Source organism: Ursus arctos, unplaced genomic scaffold (assembly GCF_023065955.2).
Source record: "Ursus arctos isolate Adak ecotype North America unplaced genomic scaffold, UrsArc2.0 scaffold_24, whole genome shotgun sequence".
Taxonomy (NCBI): Eukaryota; Metazoa; Chordata; class Mammalia; order Carnivora; family Ursidae; genus Ursus; species Ursus arctos.
In genome coordinates this window covers 26,211,157-26,230,543 of record NW_026622919.1, presented here as the reverse complement: position 1 = coordinate 26,230,543, position 19,387 = coordinate 26,211,157, and the positions used below count along the sequence as shown (strand labels likewise).

General features: G+C 46.0%; 1 protein-coding gene across 5 annotated transcripts in view; it reads left to right on the top strand.

Moving 5' to 3' along the window:
* Positions 1–487: 487 nt before the first annotated feature.
* The window catches only part of CA10 (carbonic anhydrase 10), a 480,117-nt gene continuing 461,217 nt past the window's right edge, over positions 488–19,387 (top strand). For 3 of the 5 annotated variants that reach the window (XM_048224027.2, XM_026513188.4, XM_057317880.1), the window contains exons 1-2: positions 503–864; positions 1,750–2,382. In XM_048224027.2, the coding sequence (XP_048079984.1) occupies positions 2,322–2,382 (61 nt within the window). In that variant the 5' untranslated portion in view covers positions 503–864; positions 1,750–2,321. Of the gene's footprint in view, positions 865–1,749; positions 2,383–19,387 lie in introns of all 5 variants that reach the window. The other 2 variants (XM_044389314.3, XM_026513187.4) reach the window with 2 other exon arrangements.

Genomic DNA, 19,387 nt, shown 5'->3' with positions numbered 1-19,387 from the left:
AACACCAAAAAATAAAATTTAAAAAAGTGTAAAAAAATCCCCTGCGGGTTTCGTGTGTGTTTGTGTTTGTTGTGTGTGTCCATCCGCGCTTGTGCAAAATCTCCAAACGTCACAGTTTGCAATCCGGACAAGCGCGCCGAGAAATCCGAGATCTTTCCAGGGATTTCCCTCCCGTGCCCTCCTCTTCTTCAGCACTCCCAAAGAGGTAGGTCTGGGGCTTTCTCAGAACGCTGCTGCGGCGACAGAGGCAATGCAAATGTGCTATGATTTGTCTTTTCTTCTCTCGCTCCCAGCCCTCTTCTCGGGCGAACAGTCCCGAGCGCAGGGTTTCCTCCCGGTTCCCCCGCATCTGCATTCCAAGCGGCTGCCAGGCTGCTCGTCCTTCCCCAGGTCGCGGCGAGCGGTTCTGCGCACCCGCGGCCTCCGGCCTGGGCCTCGGCCTCTGCCAAGGCGGTGGGTGGTGCTCACGCCGCCCCCACCTTCCCCCGGGGCCTCGGAGAGCCGCGCGCTGGGCGTGTGCGCGCGCGCGCGCGGATTTGGTAGGGGAATCTCCTTCGGTGGAAGCTGCTGAGTGTCGCTGGCAGAGTATTCTGGAGCCCAGCAAAAGCCTCCAAAGCACTTGAGCTTCCCGAAAGAAAAACAGAAAAAAAGAACGAAAAGAAGGGAAGCCTGCTCCCGTAAAGCCCGGGTTTCCAATAGTCTCGGATCCGCCCGGAGCTGAGCAGAGGCGCAGTTGGCGGCGGCCACTGCTCGCGCCCGGACTTGGAAAGACGGTTTTTTCCGCCTTCAGGGAGGAGGGAGGTGAGGGACTCGCGGGCAAGAGTTGCACCTGGTCTAGGAACGTGCTGAGAGGAGAACTCTGGGGTAAGTAGTGTTCTGGCACTGGAGCGGAAAGGGGGAAGGAGGAGGGGGGCAGGAGAGGGACGAGAGGGAGAGGGCAGGGAATGAATTATGCAAAAAAAAAAAAAAAAAATCCCCACTATTCCGCAGCAGAGGGAGAGCGCATCACAGCGCCCCGGCTGAGTCCCGCCCGGGTCTCCCGCGCCCAAGCGGCTGGCGCGAAGTTCTTCCCAAGGAGATGAGAAACTCCCCAATCCTGGAGGGCGACCGAGCGGCCGGGGCCCAGGCGCCTCCGCGCTGGCCCGCAGCTCCGACTCCCAGCCCTCGCCTCCTCCTTCTGGCCGCGCCAAGCCTCGGCTCCCCAGCCCGGCCTCTTGCCTCCTCCCCCGGGCGCCGGGCGGCAGGGCTGCCGCGGAGGCTGGCGGCGGCGGCGGGGACGCTCACCTGGCCGGGCCGCCCCCTCCTCCCCCTCCTCCCGCCCCCACCTGCCCTCCTCCTCCCCTCCGAATCGGGCAGAGTCGGGCTCCGTAAGCGAGGAAATAACGACCCCTGCAGTTGCATTGCGGAAAATCGCGGCGGCGGCGGCGGCGGCGCTAGTTGCGGGCGATGGAAGCGAGGCAACTGAGGGTTCCGGGGAGCCCAGAAAAATAGCAGAGGAACGGGAAGCGCGCGCACGACGTGGGGAGCCCGCGGGCCCCCGACGCGCCCGGGTCCCAGGCTCCCCGCCTTCGGCGCTCGGCGCCCTGGACGCGCCGCCCGAGCCGGGCTCGGAGGCGGCGGGCTGAGCGCGGACTTGGGGAGCAGGGAGGGTCGGCGGAGGCTGCCGGCGGTTTCAGGCAATAATTCCTGCCTCTCTTTCTCTGTCTCCCCTGTCTGCGGTGTCGTCTCCTCCCCCCCGCCCCCCGGAAGCAGGAGGAGAGCGGCCCCGGAGCGCGGCAGCCAGCCTCTGACCATGCCCCGGTGAGGGGGGCGGACTTCGAGGGCAACTTGTCGCGGACTACCTGGGCTTAGCCAGCGAGCTGCGAGCGCCGGGGGCCCGGAACTGTGCGGCGCGGCCCGGCGGGGGGCTATCGTCTATGTCTTCTTGGGGCGCCAGGCGGATCGGGGTCTCGTTTTTGCAGGAAGAGCCCGGCGTTGGTGGCTTCAGGTGGCTGCCGCCGCCGCTGCTAGTGCTGTTTCCGCCTCTCGTGCGAGGAGCAGAGACCGGCGATCGGGGAGACCTCCGGGGCAGCGAGGCATCGGACATGTGTCAGCACATCTGGGGCGCACATCCGTCGAGCCCGAGGGGAGATTTGCCGGAACAATTCAAACTGCGATATTGATCTTGGGGGTGACTGTCCCTGGCCGGCTGTCGGGTGGGAGTGCGAGTGTGCGCTCGCTCGCAAGTGTGTGCGTGTTTGTATGTGTGTGTGCCGTGTCGGGCTCCCCCCTTCCCCCCCTGTTTTCCCGTCGAGTGATGCACTTGGAATGAGAATCAGAGGATGGAAATAGTCTGGGAGGTGCTTTTTCTTCTTCAAGCCAATTTCATCGTCTGCATATCAGGTATGGGACGCGCTGGAGTCACTGGCGGGCTTGGGTTATGTTGTGTTGTTTGGAATGTTTGGGGTTTTATTGTGTGTAGACTGTCAAGTAGCCTCGCGGGGTAGGAGGGAAAGGGGGTGGTGGCAGAGACCCTTGCAGCTCTTGGGGTTTGCTGCGTTCAGAATTAAAAACCTCCTAAGCCCAAGGGTGTGTGTGTGTGTGTGTGTGTGTGTGTGTGTGTGTGTGTATGCGCGCGCGTGCGCGCGCGCTGGGCCGCGCGCCCCCGTGTCTGTGTGTCTGTTTGTGTGTGGTATGGTTAGTATCTGTATGGAGTCCTGGAACATAGAAGGGGTGAGGGATAAGAAAGAAAAGGCGGATGGGTGTTGATTTTCAACTGCTTTCCTGGCTGAGAACTCTGGCCCTGAAATTTGAGCCTTGGTACCCCCCACCCCCATCCCCTGGCTTTCAAAGTTCCCAAACTCGGTGGTTCCTGGCTGGCAAAATGGATGCAGAGCCCTGCCCTGGTATCTAGGCACTTTCAAGAGACTGCAGGAGGATGCGGGACTAGAGAGTGCCACCAGCAGGGACTGGAGGGATGTGGAGGTCCTCCATGCCTTCCCCAAAGCACATCAGGACTGGTCATGATGGTCTGAAACATGCTAACACGCCCTGCTCCACGTCAAGGAAAGGCCGAATCTGCCTGCAACAACACCATACCATAAATACCACTCTAGACTGTAGCCTCTGCTGTTCCCAGGGGCAAGGATGTGCTGTGCTAGCTCAGACGCACTGACCTCAGGCTACTTGCGCCAGTCTGTGGTTTCAGGAGGGATGAGGTGAATGGGGCAGGGCTTGTGCCTGCCTGCGCCTGTGTGTGTGCGCCTGTGTTGGAGGGGATTCTGATTTCCAAGCAGCGTCTATGTTGGTGCAGGGAGTTGGTGGTGTAGAGGGGAGCCATGTAAAAAAAGCCCCAGGATCAGCAGTATTTCCCAGTTCGGTGCCTCCTCCCACTGATGGTGTCTCCCCCATTTCCCCTCCCACCTGTCATTACAGTGGCTAGAGTAGGACCCATCTGCAGGGCTCCCTTCTGCCTGCATTCCCTCTGCAGATTTGTGGACTCAGCCAACTTCCCATAAAGTCACCAGAAGAGGAGAGCAGGAACTTACCCCTGTGGGCAGACACATAGGAGCAGTATTGAAGTGGAGGGCCCTGTCTCCTGCATCCTTCAGCCCAGCCAGTCCCTACCCCCTAAGCCAGACCTGGTTCTGGATGTTAAAAATCCTTGTCTGTGCTTACCCTGGACCTGGTTCCAAATACCACTGTTCAGTTTCAACTTTCTCCTTTGAGGGCAGGAACGGGGGATCTTGTATTCCAAATCATTCTGTTTGGGGCTTGGCCACCCAACTAAGAATTTTACTGCTATAATACTTCAGAGATAGGTTGTATAGTTGGCAGACAGTAAAAAGTGCCCTGTGACCACTCCAAATCCTAGTGGGACCTCTTTTACCCCATCCTGCATCAAAGAGGAAAAATTCCCAGGTGACTTAGAAGGGTTGATACCAGTCCTATGTCCAGGGGTGGCCTGGGTAGCATCTTACAAGAGCACGTCTTACATCTTTCTCTTCTACATCTCTCTTTCAAACTCTCTTTCTTGTTCCATAATATTTCACTAGTTAGAAAATAGCCTTCCCCTACCTTTCTCCACCATCATAAGTAATTCGCAAAGCAGCCAAGCCAGCGGAGTCCATTTAAGATTAACAAAGGGTTAACATTGATCGAAGCTCTGGACCCCCAAACTCCCTGTCCCCAGCTCCTACCCTGCATTTGGCAGGCCATCACAGGGGACCATCTGAGAACGGGTCTGTTCTGAGCCTCCAAAAGAGGCCGTAGTGGGCTCCTTATCACAGCTCTACTTGATTTCGTGTATCAGTAACTGAATTCTATAAATACAAGTATTAGGACGGGGGTTATTTCCAACCCAGAAGAGGTGCTATGGAGTATGTGGCCTTTCACATGTATTTACTAAATAATCATCATTGCTATGTAATGAGAGGATAAAAGTGTAAGCAAAATTGCTAGCTATTAGCTAAACACAGAAAACTAGGTTAGCGTTCCAAATGCCTAGTTAGGCTCTGCATTAATTCGCACTTTATGAAGACATTTAGGCCGAGTTGCAACATTATGTACTCTACATTTTCACATCCATGAACTTAATTTTCAAAGGCTGTTCTTTCTCCACGGCCAAGGTGGCCTCCCTCCCCAAACAACTACCCATTCAGTGATATCTGTGTACTAATTCTGATTAGTAATAAAATTATCATTCACAGGTGCCACAATTTGGAGGACCTTTCCCCCCCATCTAGCAGCCTTAAGAGGTATAGTTATGCAGAGCACTAAGGTTGAATAATTGTGGCTCAGGGAGAGTTTAGTGGGTCTTTCATTTCTGTTCCCATGATTTGCAGTTTTAATTTACTCACGACTGAGCTTTACCAAAAGGAACATAACCCTGTGATCATAGAACCTACTAAATCTTAAATTAAAAAAAAAATTAAAAAACAAAACGCCTATCTTCCATCTTGGGATGAATTACCCTACCTAGTAAAGGGGTACTAATTCTTCCTGAGTTTCCAGGCCTCGGTGATGGATGCATTGGTAGGGTTGACTTCATTACTAGAAAAGGTCAGCAAAAGTCTGCAGCGTAAACATTTTGCAGAAGGGAAATTTTGGTAGTAGATCCGGCCTCTAGTGCCTGAATTTTACTTGGTAGCATTGGCTTTCAGAAACACTCTGGTGCTTCGTAGCTTAGTGTTTTGTTAATCAAAGATTTCCACCCTTACCCCTCCCCATTCTGCAAATTAAGTGTACCTGAGGCGTTTTCTCCCTGTGTGGATGCATTTCTTGAAATACAGAGCCCTGGGCTTGGTATGTTTGATGACTTTGTACTAATCATTTGGTCGTGATGAAGCTGTCAGCAAATGGGACTGGGGGGGGGGGGTGGTCTGCTTGACCAGACTTAGCTATCTCCCGAGGATATAGAGTGTGTGCCTTCCATTTGCAAGATCATACCCATTTTGGCTACTTAAGGCCAGCACAGCTAGGCTTAAGAGGGAATGCCACGATCTGGGAGTTCTTCTGTTCCACATCAGGCTCAGCTGTCATTTTGCTGAAAGTGTAAGGCAGCCAAGCTCTAGGAAGAGGAGAGAAGGAGAGAGATGGAGAGAGAGAGACAGGGAAAGAGGGAGGGAGAGAGAGAGAGAGAAGGAGAACCAGGATGATTTTTTCTGTTGCTAGCGAGAGCACCATTCCATTCTTACGAAAGCAGCTCAGATCAGGGAGAATGAACGCTTAGCAGCGCCAGGAGACAATCTCCTGGCCCAAAGACAGCTGTCTGATTTCTTTTCCACAACACATCCTACTTGCTTCTATGTAACTTTACTTCTTTGTCACTTATTCACAATAATGACAGCAATGGCAGTTAAAATGACGTGGTGCTTTCCTATATGTTACATAACATTGTACATATTCTAATTCATCTCGTCTTAGAGTTTGTAGGCTACTTTTATAGGGGAGGCAGCCAAAGCCCACAGCGGTTCGGTATGCAGGATTCACATCCAGGTCTCAATGAGTCCGAATTCAGTATATCACTTCTTTTTTGGCTCAGGATTTCTTTTCAGTGTTTTTATTCAGTATTGTTTTATTGGGATGTCTCTGGCTTGAAAGAATGAGTTATGGTAAATGGATGCGAGTCTTAGTTTGGGAGTGGAAGTTCGGGGTGACTGCAGTTCAGTAATAGACATAAGGTAGCATTTGAGTTCTATGTGACTGGCAGGCAAACGGTTGAGACTGTTACCAGCACCTTGTGCTCAGCAATCCCTATAAGCAAGGAATATTTCATACATTCTTTTCCTACCTGGAAAATTAAAAAGGTTTCACTTCAGTGTCTTTACGTGTAGAGAGGGGATAATAGTACATACCCCACACCTTTGTTACGTGGGTTCAATGAGATAATACGTTCAGTGATTTTCACTTGACATAATATCTGAGGCATAGAAAGCTTGCAATAATTTTTTTTTCTATAAATCAGGGATTGCACAGGATATTTGAGGCCGTGACAGAACAGAGCCCTTACCTTCCTCACTTTTAGCTTGTTTAAAAGCAAAAAGAAAGTCATGAGCAGGCACATTTTATAACATTGAGCAATTTCCTCCTCCTTTCAAGGAGGCCTTGGCTTAACAACTTTGAACTGTCTTCTTAATTTTCTTTCTCATATATATGAAACCGGTAGCATTGGGCTTTGGTGCCTATTATGAGTAGAACCCAGTTCATCTCTGTGAGCCCAGTACTGAGGTGAGGCTTGGAAAGTTTAATAAATCACCTGGGAACAACGTAGTACTTATTACCCAGGGGAGCAACAGAATTTTCCTCTTTCTGCTTGTAAGTTATAATTCTGTATAAACCCAGCTTTAAAGTGTTTCCAAGATGGCAAACTGCATATGCTGTCAATATGAGAACATTCCATTAAATACAAAAAGAGCCACAAAGACTACTTATCTGATGATCTCATGGGTTTCTTTAAATCCGGTTTGCCATGTGATGTCATATAGCCCGGTCACTGACACATCCCATCATCAGAGATGGGACTGTCTTGTCCATGAGACAAGAGTCTTTCTGAGTAATACAAACCCCTGGGGGAAAGAGAGATGTCAGGGTGGAGAATCTTTTTCTTGGGTGGGGAGGAAAGGGGGTTTGATGCCATCCTAGGCCGTCAGTACTTACCACCTCAACTTTTCACCTTGATTAAGCATTCTGTCTTTGGGCCTGGGATTTAGGTCAGGAGGAGATCCAGGCACCATAAGTGGGTATGACGGCAAGCCTTTGTAGAAAGAGTATGGAAGTTAGAAGACCCACCTGGCAGTTGAACTCTTCCTTAATTGCCTCTTTGGGTGATTCTTTTAGCCTCTTAGAGTCTCAGTTTCCTCCTCTGTAAAATGAAAATGATAACTTCTTTGCCCGGTCCAAAGGATTGTTGAGGGAAACAACTGAGGGTGATCCTGAATGTTCTTTGTGTTTTGCAAATGTAAAGCATTTGTGTCTTTACTCTACTATGGAATGACCCACACTTAAGGGGTAGTTATAAAATCAAAGTTGAGATACATGCCCATAATGTAGAGTGATGTAAAATAATGTGACTAATGAATGCCTAATTGTTAAGATATGACAGCAAAGTTGTGATGCACAAGAGGTATAGTGATATGAAATGACAAGAATAATGTCTGATTATTTCATAAAGGACATGCATGCTGCAGAAGAGAGAAGTCCACACACAAAGGAAAGGGAGGAAATTGGATAGATGTTGGAGGTTTGGAGAGAAGAGATGGAGGGACTACATCGGAGGAATAAGAATGAGTGATGTACGGGGAAGACAGTCCCAATTGGAATAAAAGGTTCACTTTGGGATGCTGGAGAGTTGGGATGAGCCCATGCTGGGAGCTGGTGAAGTGAGAAAATATGGAATGTCTTCAGATATTTAATTTCTTAGTGATTTTTATTTTTTTATTGTGGATCTTTGCATGCGTTCAGTGGACTGAATTTGGTTAAAATTTGTTTGAAATCCTAACATTTCTTTGGGTTTTAAATTTGTGTTGCAAGTTTCTAGCTACTGCTGTACTTTGCATAGTTTTTTAGGCTATTTGGGATTGTAGATGGTTGAGTTTTGGGGACACTTCAGCTTTCTCATCTGTAGAATGGAGATGATTCTTTTTTTTTTTTTTTTAAAGATTATTTATTTATTTGACAGAGATAGAGACAGCCAGCGAGAGAGGGAACACAAGCAGGGGGAGTGGGAGAAGAAGAAGCAGGCTCATAGCGGAGGAGCCTGATGTGGGGCTGATCCCCGAATGCCGGGATCACGCCCTGAGCCGAAGGCAGACGCTTAACCGCTGTGCCACCCAGGCGCCCCATAGAATGGAGATGATTCTTACTTCCCAAGGGTGTTGATCTTACAGGGTAATTATAAGGGGCAGAACAATATTTGTAAAATGCTAACATGGTGTCTGGAATACATTTACCACGGGCCAAATTACACATATTGTATGAGAGTAAGCATGGGCTTTGGAACCAAGATAGGCCTGTACATAATATTCCTCCCTTTGGCATTTCCCCCCTCTGTGTGGTCTTAAGAGAACTTCTTTAACTTCTCTGAGGCTCTGTAAAATCTGTAAAACTCAGTGAACGAGAGCTACCCCCATAAAATCATCCATCATTGTCATCAATAACTATCCTTGTTATTGACACTTTGGACCTGTTCTTGTAAATTCCAATCATTTCTTCAGTGTTAACAAAATAGCGTTGCCGGCTGACTGTGTGTCCGGCATAGGAATCACAAAATGAACAACATCTGGTCCTTGATATTTCCAAGGCGGAACATGTTAGGGGATAGAGGTGTGCACAAAGTGCTCCGGGAGTGTGAAGAAGCAGCATGTTGGTGGATACAAGTGGAGAAGGGAGGGGCACCTGGTGGCTCAGTCTGTTAAGCATCTGCCTTCGGCTCAGGTCATGATCCCAGGGTCCTGGGATCGAGTCCCGCATCGGGCTTCTTGCCCAGCGGGGAGCCTGCTTCTTCCTCTGCCTGCTGCTCCCCCTGCTTGTGCTCTCTCTCTGTGTCAAATAAGTAAATAAAATCTTAAAAAAACAAGGTGGAGAAGGGAAAGGATTCATAGAGGAGGAGACATTTGAATGAGCTTAGAAGAATACCTGAGATTTCAAAGGAACACGGGGAAAAAAAAGACATGCCAGGAGGCAAGAATAGTAGGTTGATAGACAAGAAGGAATGAAAACAACCCAAGGGTCAGAAGTGTGGTGAACTGGCCATATGGAGTGGGTGGGCTGGAAGAAATGACTGGAGACAGGACTAGAAGAATAACCTGGGGCCCATAGGCAGGGGCTTAATAGTCAAGATAAGAAGTTTAGACATTTTCTTCTAGTTATGAGGCGCTACGGTGGAGGTAAGGAAAATGACATTAACAAAAAAAAAAAAAGGTTTATGTGCAATTCTTTTTTTTTTTTTTTAAAGATTTTATTTATTTATTCGACAGAGATAGAGACAGCCAGCGAGAGAGGGAACACAAGCAGGGGGAGTGGGAGAGGAAGAAGCAGGCTCACAGCAGAGGAGCCTGATGTGGGGCTCGATCCCGGAACGCCGGGATCACGCCCTGAGCCGAAGGCAGACGCTTAACCGCTGTACCACCCAGGTGACCCTATGTGCAATTCTTTTTAAACTTTGATTGCAATAAGCAATAACTTAGAAACCCAATTCCTTGTCTTTTTGTCAGCCTTTATTCTTGCTCACAAAACCCATTTTAAAAATACTGGTCTAATAGATCAATTAGGCCATTATGGAACATTCTGAGTGACAGACCTTAAAAAAAAAAAAACAAAACCAACAAGGAAGGCAGTTGTCCTATCTGTTATGGACCTGATTTACCCTCATCTTTGAGATTTGGTATTTTCATGTGAAGCAAATGCAAATGTCTCCAATTTTGCACTTGAATAACAATGGTCACATTAATAGTGCCCTCTTTAACATTAGACGGAGGCTGAGAGAAGTCAATCAGTCCCTGCGTGCCTTTGTGCCGTGAGGCTTGTGTGCCACCGGTAGGAGCAGGAGTCGACATGGCACGGATGCTTGAAGCATTGCAAGCATTTTGCAGCAGCTTTACCTTATTCCGCTCTGCACTCGTCTTTCCAATAGACTCCGTGCTCACTTGGGAGAGTATACTCATGGCCCACTAAATTATATACCCATTTTACCCTCTCGGAGGTCCAGTTACCGTAGATCAAGCGTAGAGACCTAAAATGAAATGCCTTCCCTTGTCCACTTAATCATTCAGCATTTATGGAGGGGGCACTATACGTAAGGTACTGGGGATCCAACAGGAATGAGTCAGACCAGGACCTTTCCCTTCCAGTAATTCACAATCTAGTAAGAGACCAATTTAAAAAATATTAGTAGCGACAGCAGAATCCGCTAAGTATTGAGAAGGGACGTCTGACTCATTCTGGAGGTGGGAGGGACGGAGGAAAGTAGTGTTAAAGGATACTTGGGCTGAGACTTTGAGAGACAGAGGGTTTTTGCTGATTGACCAGGAGGAGTGCGATGGGGGAAGGGCGATCACAGGAAAGAGCATTTGCAAAGGCAGGACCTGAGATGAGACACAGGATGAATTCAGGGGGCTGGCAAGAGGTCACTACGGCAACCACTAGAGAGTGGGGGTGTGATGGATGAGGTTGAGATCGAGGAGGCCGGGGAGATAGGATTCCAATAACACTAACACCCTGCATATAAAAATTGCCAGTAGAAACCACCCTTGTTCCTCCCTGTGCAGGGAAAGCATCCCTTAAAGGCCCAAGAAGTACTTCTAGCTTACGTCTTTCTCTTCGTTGGGAGCCGATGAGTCAGGGTTAAAGCTTTGGGCTTGGGTCCAGCTATGTTCATTTGGCCCAGATCACTGGTGATTTTCCAGTGTCCCCTCTAGTGCCAGGTGGCTTCCCAGAAACTTTGGAAATAACCTAGATATACATTACAGAATTTATCTCCTTGCTTAGTTTGTCCCCATGTGTTTGGACCCCAGGAAAAAGCCAGAACCCCACTGGCTGAGCCTGGGGTTGGCAGTATGCCAAATATCTTCTTCTCTTTGATAATCAAGTCTTTCCTATAACTTTTTTTGCAGTTTTCGTCTCATGTAACCCGAAACAAAACTTGAGAGGGTTTCCATCACGCAGGGCCTGGGGTGGGGAGCTGTGAGTGCTTAAGAGATGGTCTGGGATTGCCTTTATAACAAAGCTATAACCGTTCTTTATTAGCAAGATTGGTCTGGTAATGGGGTCGCCAGTGTTTGGGTTTGATTACATTTGCATTAAGGTACCATCAGGACGGCGACAGAGCGATTGTCAGTGGCTGTGCAGGAGACAGCCTACAAATGCCTTTTCCTCCTCATCTGGGAGAGGTGTGACCTTTGTCACAGAAAATGCAGAATTAATCTTTAACTTGGTCCAGTACTTCATGCCCAGTGGCTGGAGGGGCTGGCGGTAGGAAATGAAGCCTGCGACTTTCAGGTGAGTTTTCCAGAGCCAAGTCCTGCTGGTTTCACAACACATTTGGCAGGAACGCCAGAACGGGAATAAACACATTTACTGAAGGATGTGAGTCAACATATTCCCCTTCCGCTGCCCCCCTTCCTACCGCACCCGGCTACCTCTCACCCTCAAGGAAGACCACTTTGATGGCAGCAGTTACTGACTGAGATGGGCCAGTCTTCCTCTGTGAGTTTGGAATAATAATAAATACCTCATGGGATTCTTGAAATGAACAACTAAAGTGACATAGCTATGGAAGGGCTCCGCCCCCCATCCCTACTGTTGAATGTGTCAGTTCATTCATTCATCAGATGCTAATGAGTGCCTCCTCGGAGGGAGGGAGGCCCTGGGCCAGGCGATGCGGTAAGCCAGGCAGCCATGACCTTTGCCCTTGTAGCAGGTATAGGAGGTGATACGTAAATACTGTGGGTTTTTTTCCCCCATTGCTCTCCCCAGTGCGTTGCATTTAGTAGATGCTCAATAAAGAATGACTGAATTAGCACTTAGGTGAGTAACAGTGATTTAGAATGGTTTTCTTGCTTTCACGGGAGAATGGAAGACAAGATCTGAGGCCAGGAGGGAGGAGAGATGAAGACGATCTCTGCTGGCTGCCCTTTCCCTTCTACAGCATGGGGTTCTTGGAGCATACAGAGAGTCGGAGAGGACTGGAACCTTCCCAGGGAGCAATATATTCGATAGCTTTCTATTTCCTTCTCAGACTCAACTCCTCTCTGCTTTGACAAACCCAGTGTTAGTTGGGGCATTTGTAGTTGTTTAAAATGTATTTTGGCTCCTTTGTGTTGGGTGATTCCACAGCGTAAGACCTGAACCGGAGGGCTGAGGATCAGTGGATGCCTTGTTGTTCCTTTCTCCACGTCATCTCATTCCTGTTAAAGGACGTTGCTTAGGATAGGGCGTTTTCTTGTTGGACTCCAGCTTGGGAGAAACTGCACTTGAGAAAGTTCACTGCTTTGTATTATTGCCTAGAGTACTTTAGGAGAAAAGCCCACCCACTCTTTAGTCTGGACTCTGGGTCTTTATTTATTTATTTATTTGAGAGAGAAAGCGTGCGCACACAAGCAGGGGGAGGAGGGGCAGAGGGAGAGGGAAAAGCAGGCTCCCCGCTGAGCAGGCAGGACTCGATCCCAGGACCCTGGGATCATGACCTGGGCCAAAGGCAGATGCTTAACAGGCTGAAACACCAGGCTCCCTGGACTCTGGGTCTTCAGGTGTTTTCAGCCTTGGGTCGGAGAACTTGACTTCTCCCTCTGGCCTTTGGTGACAGAACTGTGGTGTCGCCTAGTACCTCTTACCCGCGGGGAGACCCTGGGGCCTAGAAAGTGAAGGAACGTTGGTGATGTGCTCTTCCTGGCATGCGTTCTGCCTATAATCTTCTAGGCGGTCCCCCCGCTGTGGGGAAATGCTCAGTTGGATGGTTTGTTGTCAGTTTGCGTGTTAATTTAATTACACCAAGAAATAAGGGGAGCTTGCAGAAAAAAGGCCCCTACCTTTCACTTCTCTGTAGCTATATGGCAATTAGACCGACAGGAAGGGAGGCGCCTGTGAGGAATACATTTCCGTTGTATGGCCCGGGTGTGAATAGGAGTGCCACTGGACGGCGGACTCAGAATCACCGTGATGATCCGAGCTCTAAGTCCCAGCGGCTCAAACCCCTGCAGAAGGAAATACAAAGGAGGGAAGTCCTTAGGTTTTGTGTCTGTAACAAGCTCCATCCCTGTTTTTCCACTGCGGTGAAGAAGTTCTTGGCCGCCTTTTAGCTCTGTCTTTGAAGTGCTGTGCTGTGGCTAAATGAGTCTCCTATGCATTTTAAGTGCAGGAGTTGGTGTACCTTCCCCCTTTTTTCCCTCTCTTGCTCTTAGAACTGCTGAGATTGCAGCTTGACTGAGCCGGGTCGAGTCTCGTCAAGTGCCCACCTCAAGGCAGGAGGCGTTGAACAAATTAATGAATGACGGTTGTATTTACGCATTTGCTGTTCAGGCTGGAGGCATGTTCAAGTGAAATGCTGCTCCTTGGTCAGCGCTCCTTGCAAGTTGGGGGGCTGTATGTGTGGGTGTTCTGACTCCACACACAGGCTGGAAGTCGCTGAGTTCGTTTTAATGCTAAATCACAGTATCAAAGGAAATTGAGGGAAACGAACTGATTCCTTATAGACTAAATGTTTATTTACCAAAGTTTGCAGTTGCAAGGTTTTCAAACTTTATAATCTTTGTTCTTTGTTGGTTTTTTTTTTTTTTTTTTTTTTTTTACTTTACATTGTATTGTGTGTATTTTCCATGTTGCTTCCTAGTTACGTCTGCTCAAGAAATCCTGGACTTTGTGATGGATAAACAGCAAAATCTTGGTGACATGACACAATAGAAGCTTACTTCCTGCTCACATTAATTGCTCATTGGTTTCAAGGTGTTTGTGCGCGCGCACGCGCGTGCGTGCGTGCGTAAGGTATATAAGGGCATGGTGAGGGGGAGGGGTGTTGGAAGTCTCAAGGCTGATGGAGGCCCTGCTCTCTTCAAGAGGGGCTTCGGTGTTCTCAGCATCAGTATCAGCAGGTGGGGAAAAAGCATATGGAGAAGGATCATGGGAGAGGTTTTACAGGAAAGCTGTGCACATCACTTATGGTCAGTCACATGGCCACTGCTTCTTGCAAAAGAGCTTGGGAATTGTAGGCTAGCCTTGTATTTTGTTGCAGAGGGAAAATGGCATGGTGAACAAGTAGTTGGTATCTGCCACCCTAATGTTCATGACTTTTTTGTAATATTGTTCCACATAATTTATTCATTGAAAATGCCATCATTTATCTTTTTCCCTATTTTTGAGATCTGTGTTTCTAGTTTTCACCATTTTTTTGGGCATTTTTTTTTTTTTTTGGTCTGTAGATATTTCCTTTTTAAAAAATTCTTATTTAAATGCCAGTTAGTTAGCATACACTGTAATATTAGTTTCAGGTGTGTGATATAGTGATTCAAAACTTTCATACAACACTCGGTGCTCATCACAGTAAGCGCACTCCTTAATCCCCATCGCCTGTAACCCCCTTCTTCCCCCCACCTCCCCTGTGATAACCATCAGTTTGTTCTCTATAGTGAAGAGTCTGTTTCTTAGTTTGCCTCTCTCTCTTTTTTCCCCCTTTGCTCATTTGTTTCTTGAATTCCACGTATGGGTGAAATCATATGGTATTTGTCTTTCTCTGACTGATTTCTTTTAGGATTATACTCTGTAGCTCTATCCATGTGGCTGCAAATGGCAAGATTTCATTCTTTTTGATGGCTGAGTATCTATCTATCTATCTGTCTCACATCTTCTTTATCCATTGATCAATAGTCAGTGGACACTTGGGCTGTTTCCATAATCTGGCTGTTGGTAGATCACGCTGCTATAAACGGTGCATGTATCCCTTTGGATTAATATTCTTGTATTCTTGGGTAATAGTACTGCAATTGCCGGGTCATAGGGTAGTTCTATTTTTAACTTTTTGAGGAACCTTCATACTGGTTTCCAGAGTGGCTGCACGAGTTTGCAGTCCTACCAACAGCGTAAGAGGGGTTCTGTTTTCTCCATATCCTCACCAACACTTCGTTGTTTCTTGTGTTTTTTATTTTAGCCATTCTGACCGGTGTAAGGTGATATCTTACTGTGGTTTTGATTTGCATTTCCCTGATGATCAGTGATGTTGAGCATCTTTTCATGTGTCTGTTGGCCATCTTCTTTGGAAAAATGTGTGGTCATGTCTTTTGCCCATTTTTTAATGGGATTATTTTGTTTTTGGGTGTTGAATTTTATAAATTCTTTATATATTTTTGGTACCAAGCAGATATGTCATTTGCAAATATCTTCTCCCATTCTGTAGGTTGCCTTTCAGTTTTGTTGATTATTTCTTTTGCTGTGTAGAAGCTTTTTATTTCGATGAAGTCCCAATAGTTTATTTTTGCTTTTGTTTCCCTTGCCTCAGGAGACATATCTAGAAGGAAGTTGCTATGGCTGATGTCAAACAGGTATAGATATATATTTCTATTGAACTATTTCTTTAACATTATCCCAGTATTGTGGTAACTGGGTAAAAGAGAATGAAGTTTTTTATGGCTTTATCACAATACATCCTTAAGGAACATACAACCTGTCTATAAGTCTCTAGAATTACACCTCAATTACTTAAGGAAGTAGACAAGTATATAGAAAAGTGATTACACTTTCAAAGACCCTTTCAACAGTGGCCCACCCCACAAACTACCAAACAAAAACCAAATAGCCTTGGTATTTCAAAATGTTACTTTGCTTAATAAGTCAGATCAGAGACAGGAAACTGTGGTTAAGAACAAGCAAATTGCTTTCCTAAATCCAGAATTTTGAGACTTCTGAAATACTGTTCTAAGACCATATTTCTATAAATTGTAGGGAAGAGCAAATCAGGTGGATGGCAGAAAAGATTAATGGGATGGAAGTTAGGAAACATTGATGTTAGTGTTAGCTTTGCTGCTACCAGCTCTGTGGTCTGGGGGAAATCGTGTTATTGGCCTGGGCCCCAGTTTTTTCCTTTTAAACAGGGATATTGGACCATAATTTCTAGGTCCCTTTCCAACTTGGAAATTTTATAATATTAAGAGACTTTTACAGAGAGTTATCCAACTTTGCTGTGATACTCAACTTTCCCAGTTTTGGAAATGTCAAGGCAGCAAGATTAAATTGCAGGAAGAACTTGTGTGACTGTGAGTGGGCAGGAGAGTGACAGATGACTTCCAGGATGGACAAGTATCAGATAAGGTGTGGGATGTAGAAAGATGACCTTGGAGCTCTCTAGTAAGACCCTTGGAAAGAGTCAAGGGGTCATCATTGACTGCTTCATCAAAGCAAATACTGAAAACCATGTGGTCTGTATATTGGAGTCTTAGAATTTCACCTCGTGTTTTGTGACCTTGGGAAGTTACTAAAAATCTCTAATCCTTAGTATCCTCTTTCATAGACTGGAAGTTAATAACATCTATATTTGGAGTTAAGAGAGACTGAAATTTTAAAACACAGCGTAGTGCTTAGCACATAGAATGCACTTGATAAATGGTTCTGTATTGTTATGGCTGAAGCTAAAAGAACAAAAGATGTTGGGCAGAATTAGGAAGGAATTTGGCAATATCATGTAGAACATGGGGATTAAATGAGCCAATTCATGTGAAAGTGTTTAGCACAATGCCTGCACATAACATATAATCAGTTGAGGTTGGTTGAATCTGATTTACCAGGGGAATCTAGGATGTTTGGGGAATATTTTAAAGGTAATAAGAAAGAAGACAGTCATGTCTTTTTCATAAAATGATCTTCAGAGGCAATTTACCAAGTCTAGCCTACATTTTTTTGATAATTAAAAAATATGTATATTTCATGCCACTTTATTTTCATTTTACACCTAGGGTTTAGACTTATCAAGGCCTGTTATGTAGGTATATGATCTCATGGAATCCAGTAAATATTTGGCCTTGGGATTGGTGACATAAACAAAACCCCGAGTCAGGATCTTGCCCATAGTTTTTCCTGCTTAATGCATGAGTAAATGTTGTCTTACTGGCCAAAGCAAGAAAGAAATGAGGTATTAGGATCCAATCCATTTATGATAGGAGATATAATACTTACATGTTCCGAAACTACCCCTTGCTCATTTTGTACTGGAATTTGGTTACTCTATTTTCTTCTCATTATTCAGTCTCGCCAGCTTCCCCCACCACTCATTTATGCACACAGTAACCTTAACCACGTTTCTTCAACAAATTTGCAACATGAAACGATAATTTTGATTTATGTTTTATAGCCCCTTGAGAGAATGATTTTTTTAAATGATAATTAAATGCTGAGCTATTCCTGGGATTGCGACATGGGTCCCTTTCAAATATATCTGATCTGAGAATTTCAGCAAAAGGCATAAAGGAAAAACCAACAAGAAATAGGACAGAAGACAGATGCTGTACTGATGTTAAGTAAAGACAAGCAAACTGTGACCTAAGCGTGTTTGTCTCGAGGGAGCCAGCTTGGGAGCTTTTCTGAGCATTTGGGCTTTTTTGTGGGATATTTTTTCCCCCCAATCACGTTGGTAGAGGCTGGATTACAACTGAGGATGGGGAGATTAATGGCCTGTTGTGTCTAATCCACTAAACCCCTACTCCTGTTTCTCTTAAATTGATTGAATTTGGAGGAGCTGAAGATATACCCACAGCAGCTAGCCTGAGATTAGAGCCCAGTGAATTAACGAAACCTAATAGCTTTAAGTACATGTAAGCAAGAATCATGGAAACTTCACAGAACACAGTCCCTTTTTGCATTAGGAAATTCTTTTATTAATTGCTCCCAATGTGTTGTTTCGTTGTTGTTGTCATTTTTTTTTTTTTTGAGAACATTTTTACATGATTACATTTTAAAAGTGTAACCCTAATATAACTCAATTTTAAGTAATTTAGAGAAGAATAGAAAAGGAAACAGATTACCTGGAATCACATAACCTGAATATGTGATTTGTTTGTTCTCCTCTAGGTCCTTATTTATAAGCGTTTTTAGTTATTTGAAATTTTATTCCTCTATTGTGTTTGAGCAAAAGTCATGTGAAATAAATACATGGTTTGTGTGCATTACAGCAAGTCCCGCCTAACATGCAGACAAAACCAATATGAAGAGAATTACGAATGTAGATGGATAGATATGGGATTGATGAAAATCATAATTTTATGCTAAATTAGCAAACTCATATTGGATGAAATTTTAACAATTTAAATTTCTAAATCTTTAATTATGAATCTGTTGCTCTTGAAAAAAAATAATTAGTAGGGAGATAAAAAGATGAGAAATGTAATCATAGTATTGGGGATTTTTGAGTAGGGAAACACTTGGAAGAGACAATTTAGAAATGAGGTTTTTAAAAAATGTATCACTTAACTATTAAGACACAGAAATATGTTTGAAAATGCACTGGTAAGCTATTTGAGACAGACATAGGTTTATTTTATTTTATTTTTTTTTAAAGATTTTATTTAGAGAGAGACAGCTAACGAGAGAGGGAACACAAGCAGGGGGAGTGGGAGAGGAAGAAGCAGGCTCCTCGCAGAGAAGCCTGATGTGGGGCTCGATCCCAGGACCCTGGAATCATGCCCTGAGCCAAAGGCAGATGCTTAACAATTGTGCCACCCAGGCGCCCGCAGACGTAGGTTTAAAACCACACGCTGCCTCTTCCAAGCTGGAAGGCTCGGGGTAAATTAACTTCTTGTGCATCTCTGTTTTCTAATCTGTTAAATGGGGATAAAAATAACCGCCTCTGTAGTTTTTTGGTAAGTGTGACATGACATATGAAAGTGAAGCACTTAGTATGTTACTATTGGGCACGTACTAATGGCTTAATAAATGTGACCCATTAGTAACATGACAGTCATAACACGTAAGATGCAGCCAGCCACGTCGTCTTTGTAAAGGAGGCGGATTCTTTGAGCTGCCTGCTTTGTAGGGAGTATTGTTGTAGACGTTCAGAAACCTTCTTCTCTCCCCCAGACTCTACAAAAAAAGAGTTCACGCTGTGAAAACTGATGGTTCAAAGTTGTCCCTTCCAACTTCGCTCCAACTTGCCTACTTTCTATCCTGCACACACACTTCACACATACTTACCCTGGGCCTTTGCATGTAGTGTCCGCCCACCCCCCAGTTCTCGCCCACCTGAACCATGCTCATCTCACAGGTTCAGCTGGGGGGCCCCTTCTCTGTGAAGCCTGTAGTGATCTGTCAAGTTAGAAGGTCTCTCTTGGTCCTCTACACCCCACTGGCTCTTCCTGTCTCCAGCGCTACTCATCGCTGACCTGTCTTCCTTCCTCTGTCACGTGGCAAACTCATTGCAGTCAAAAGGCATCTAGTC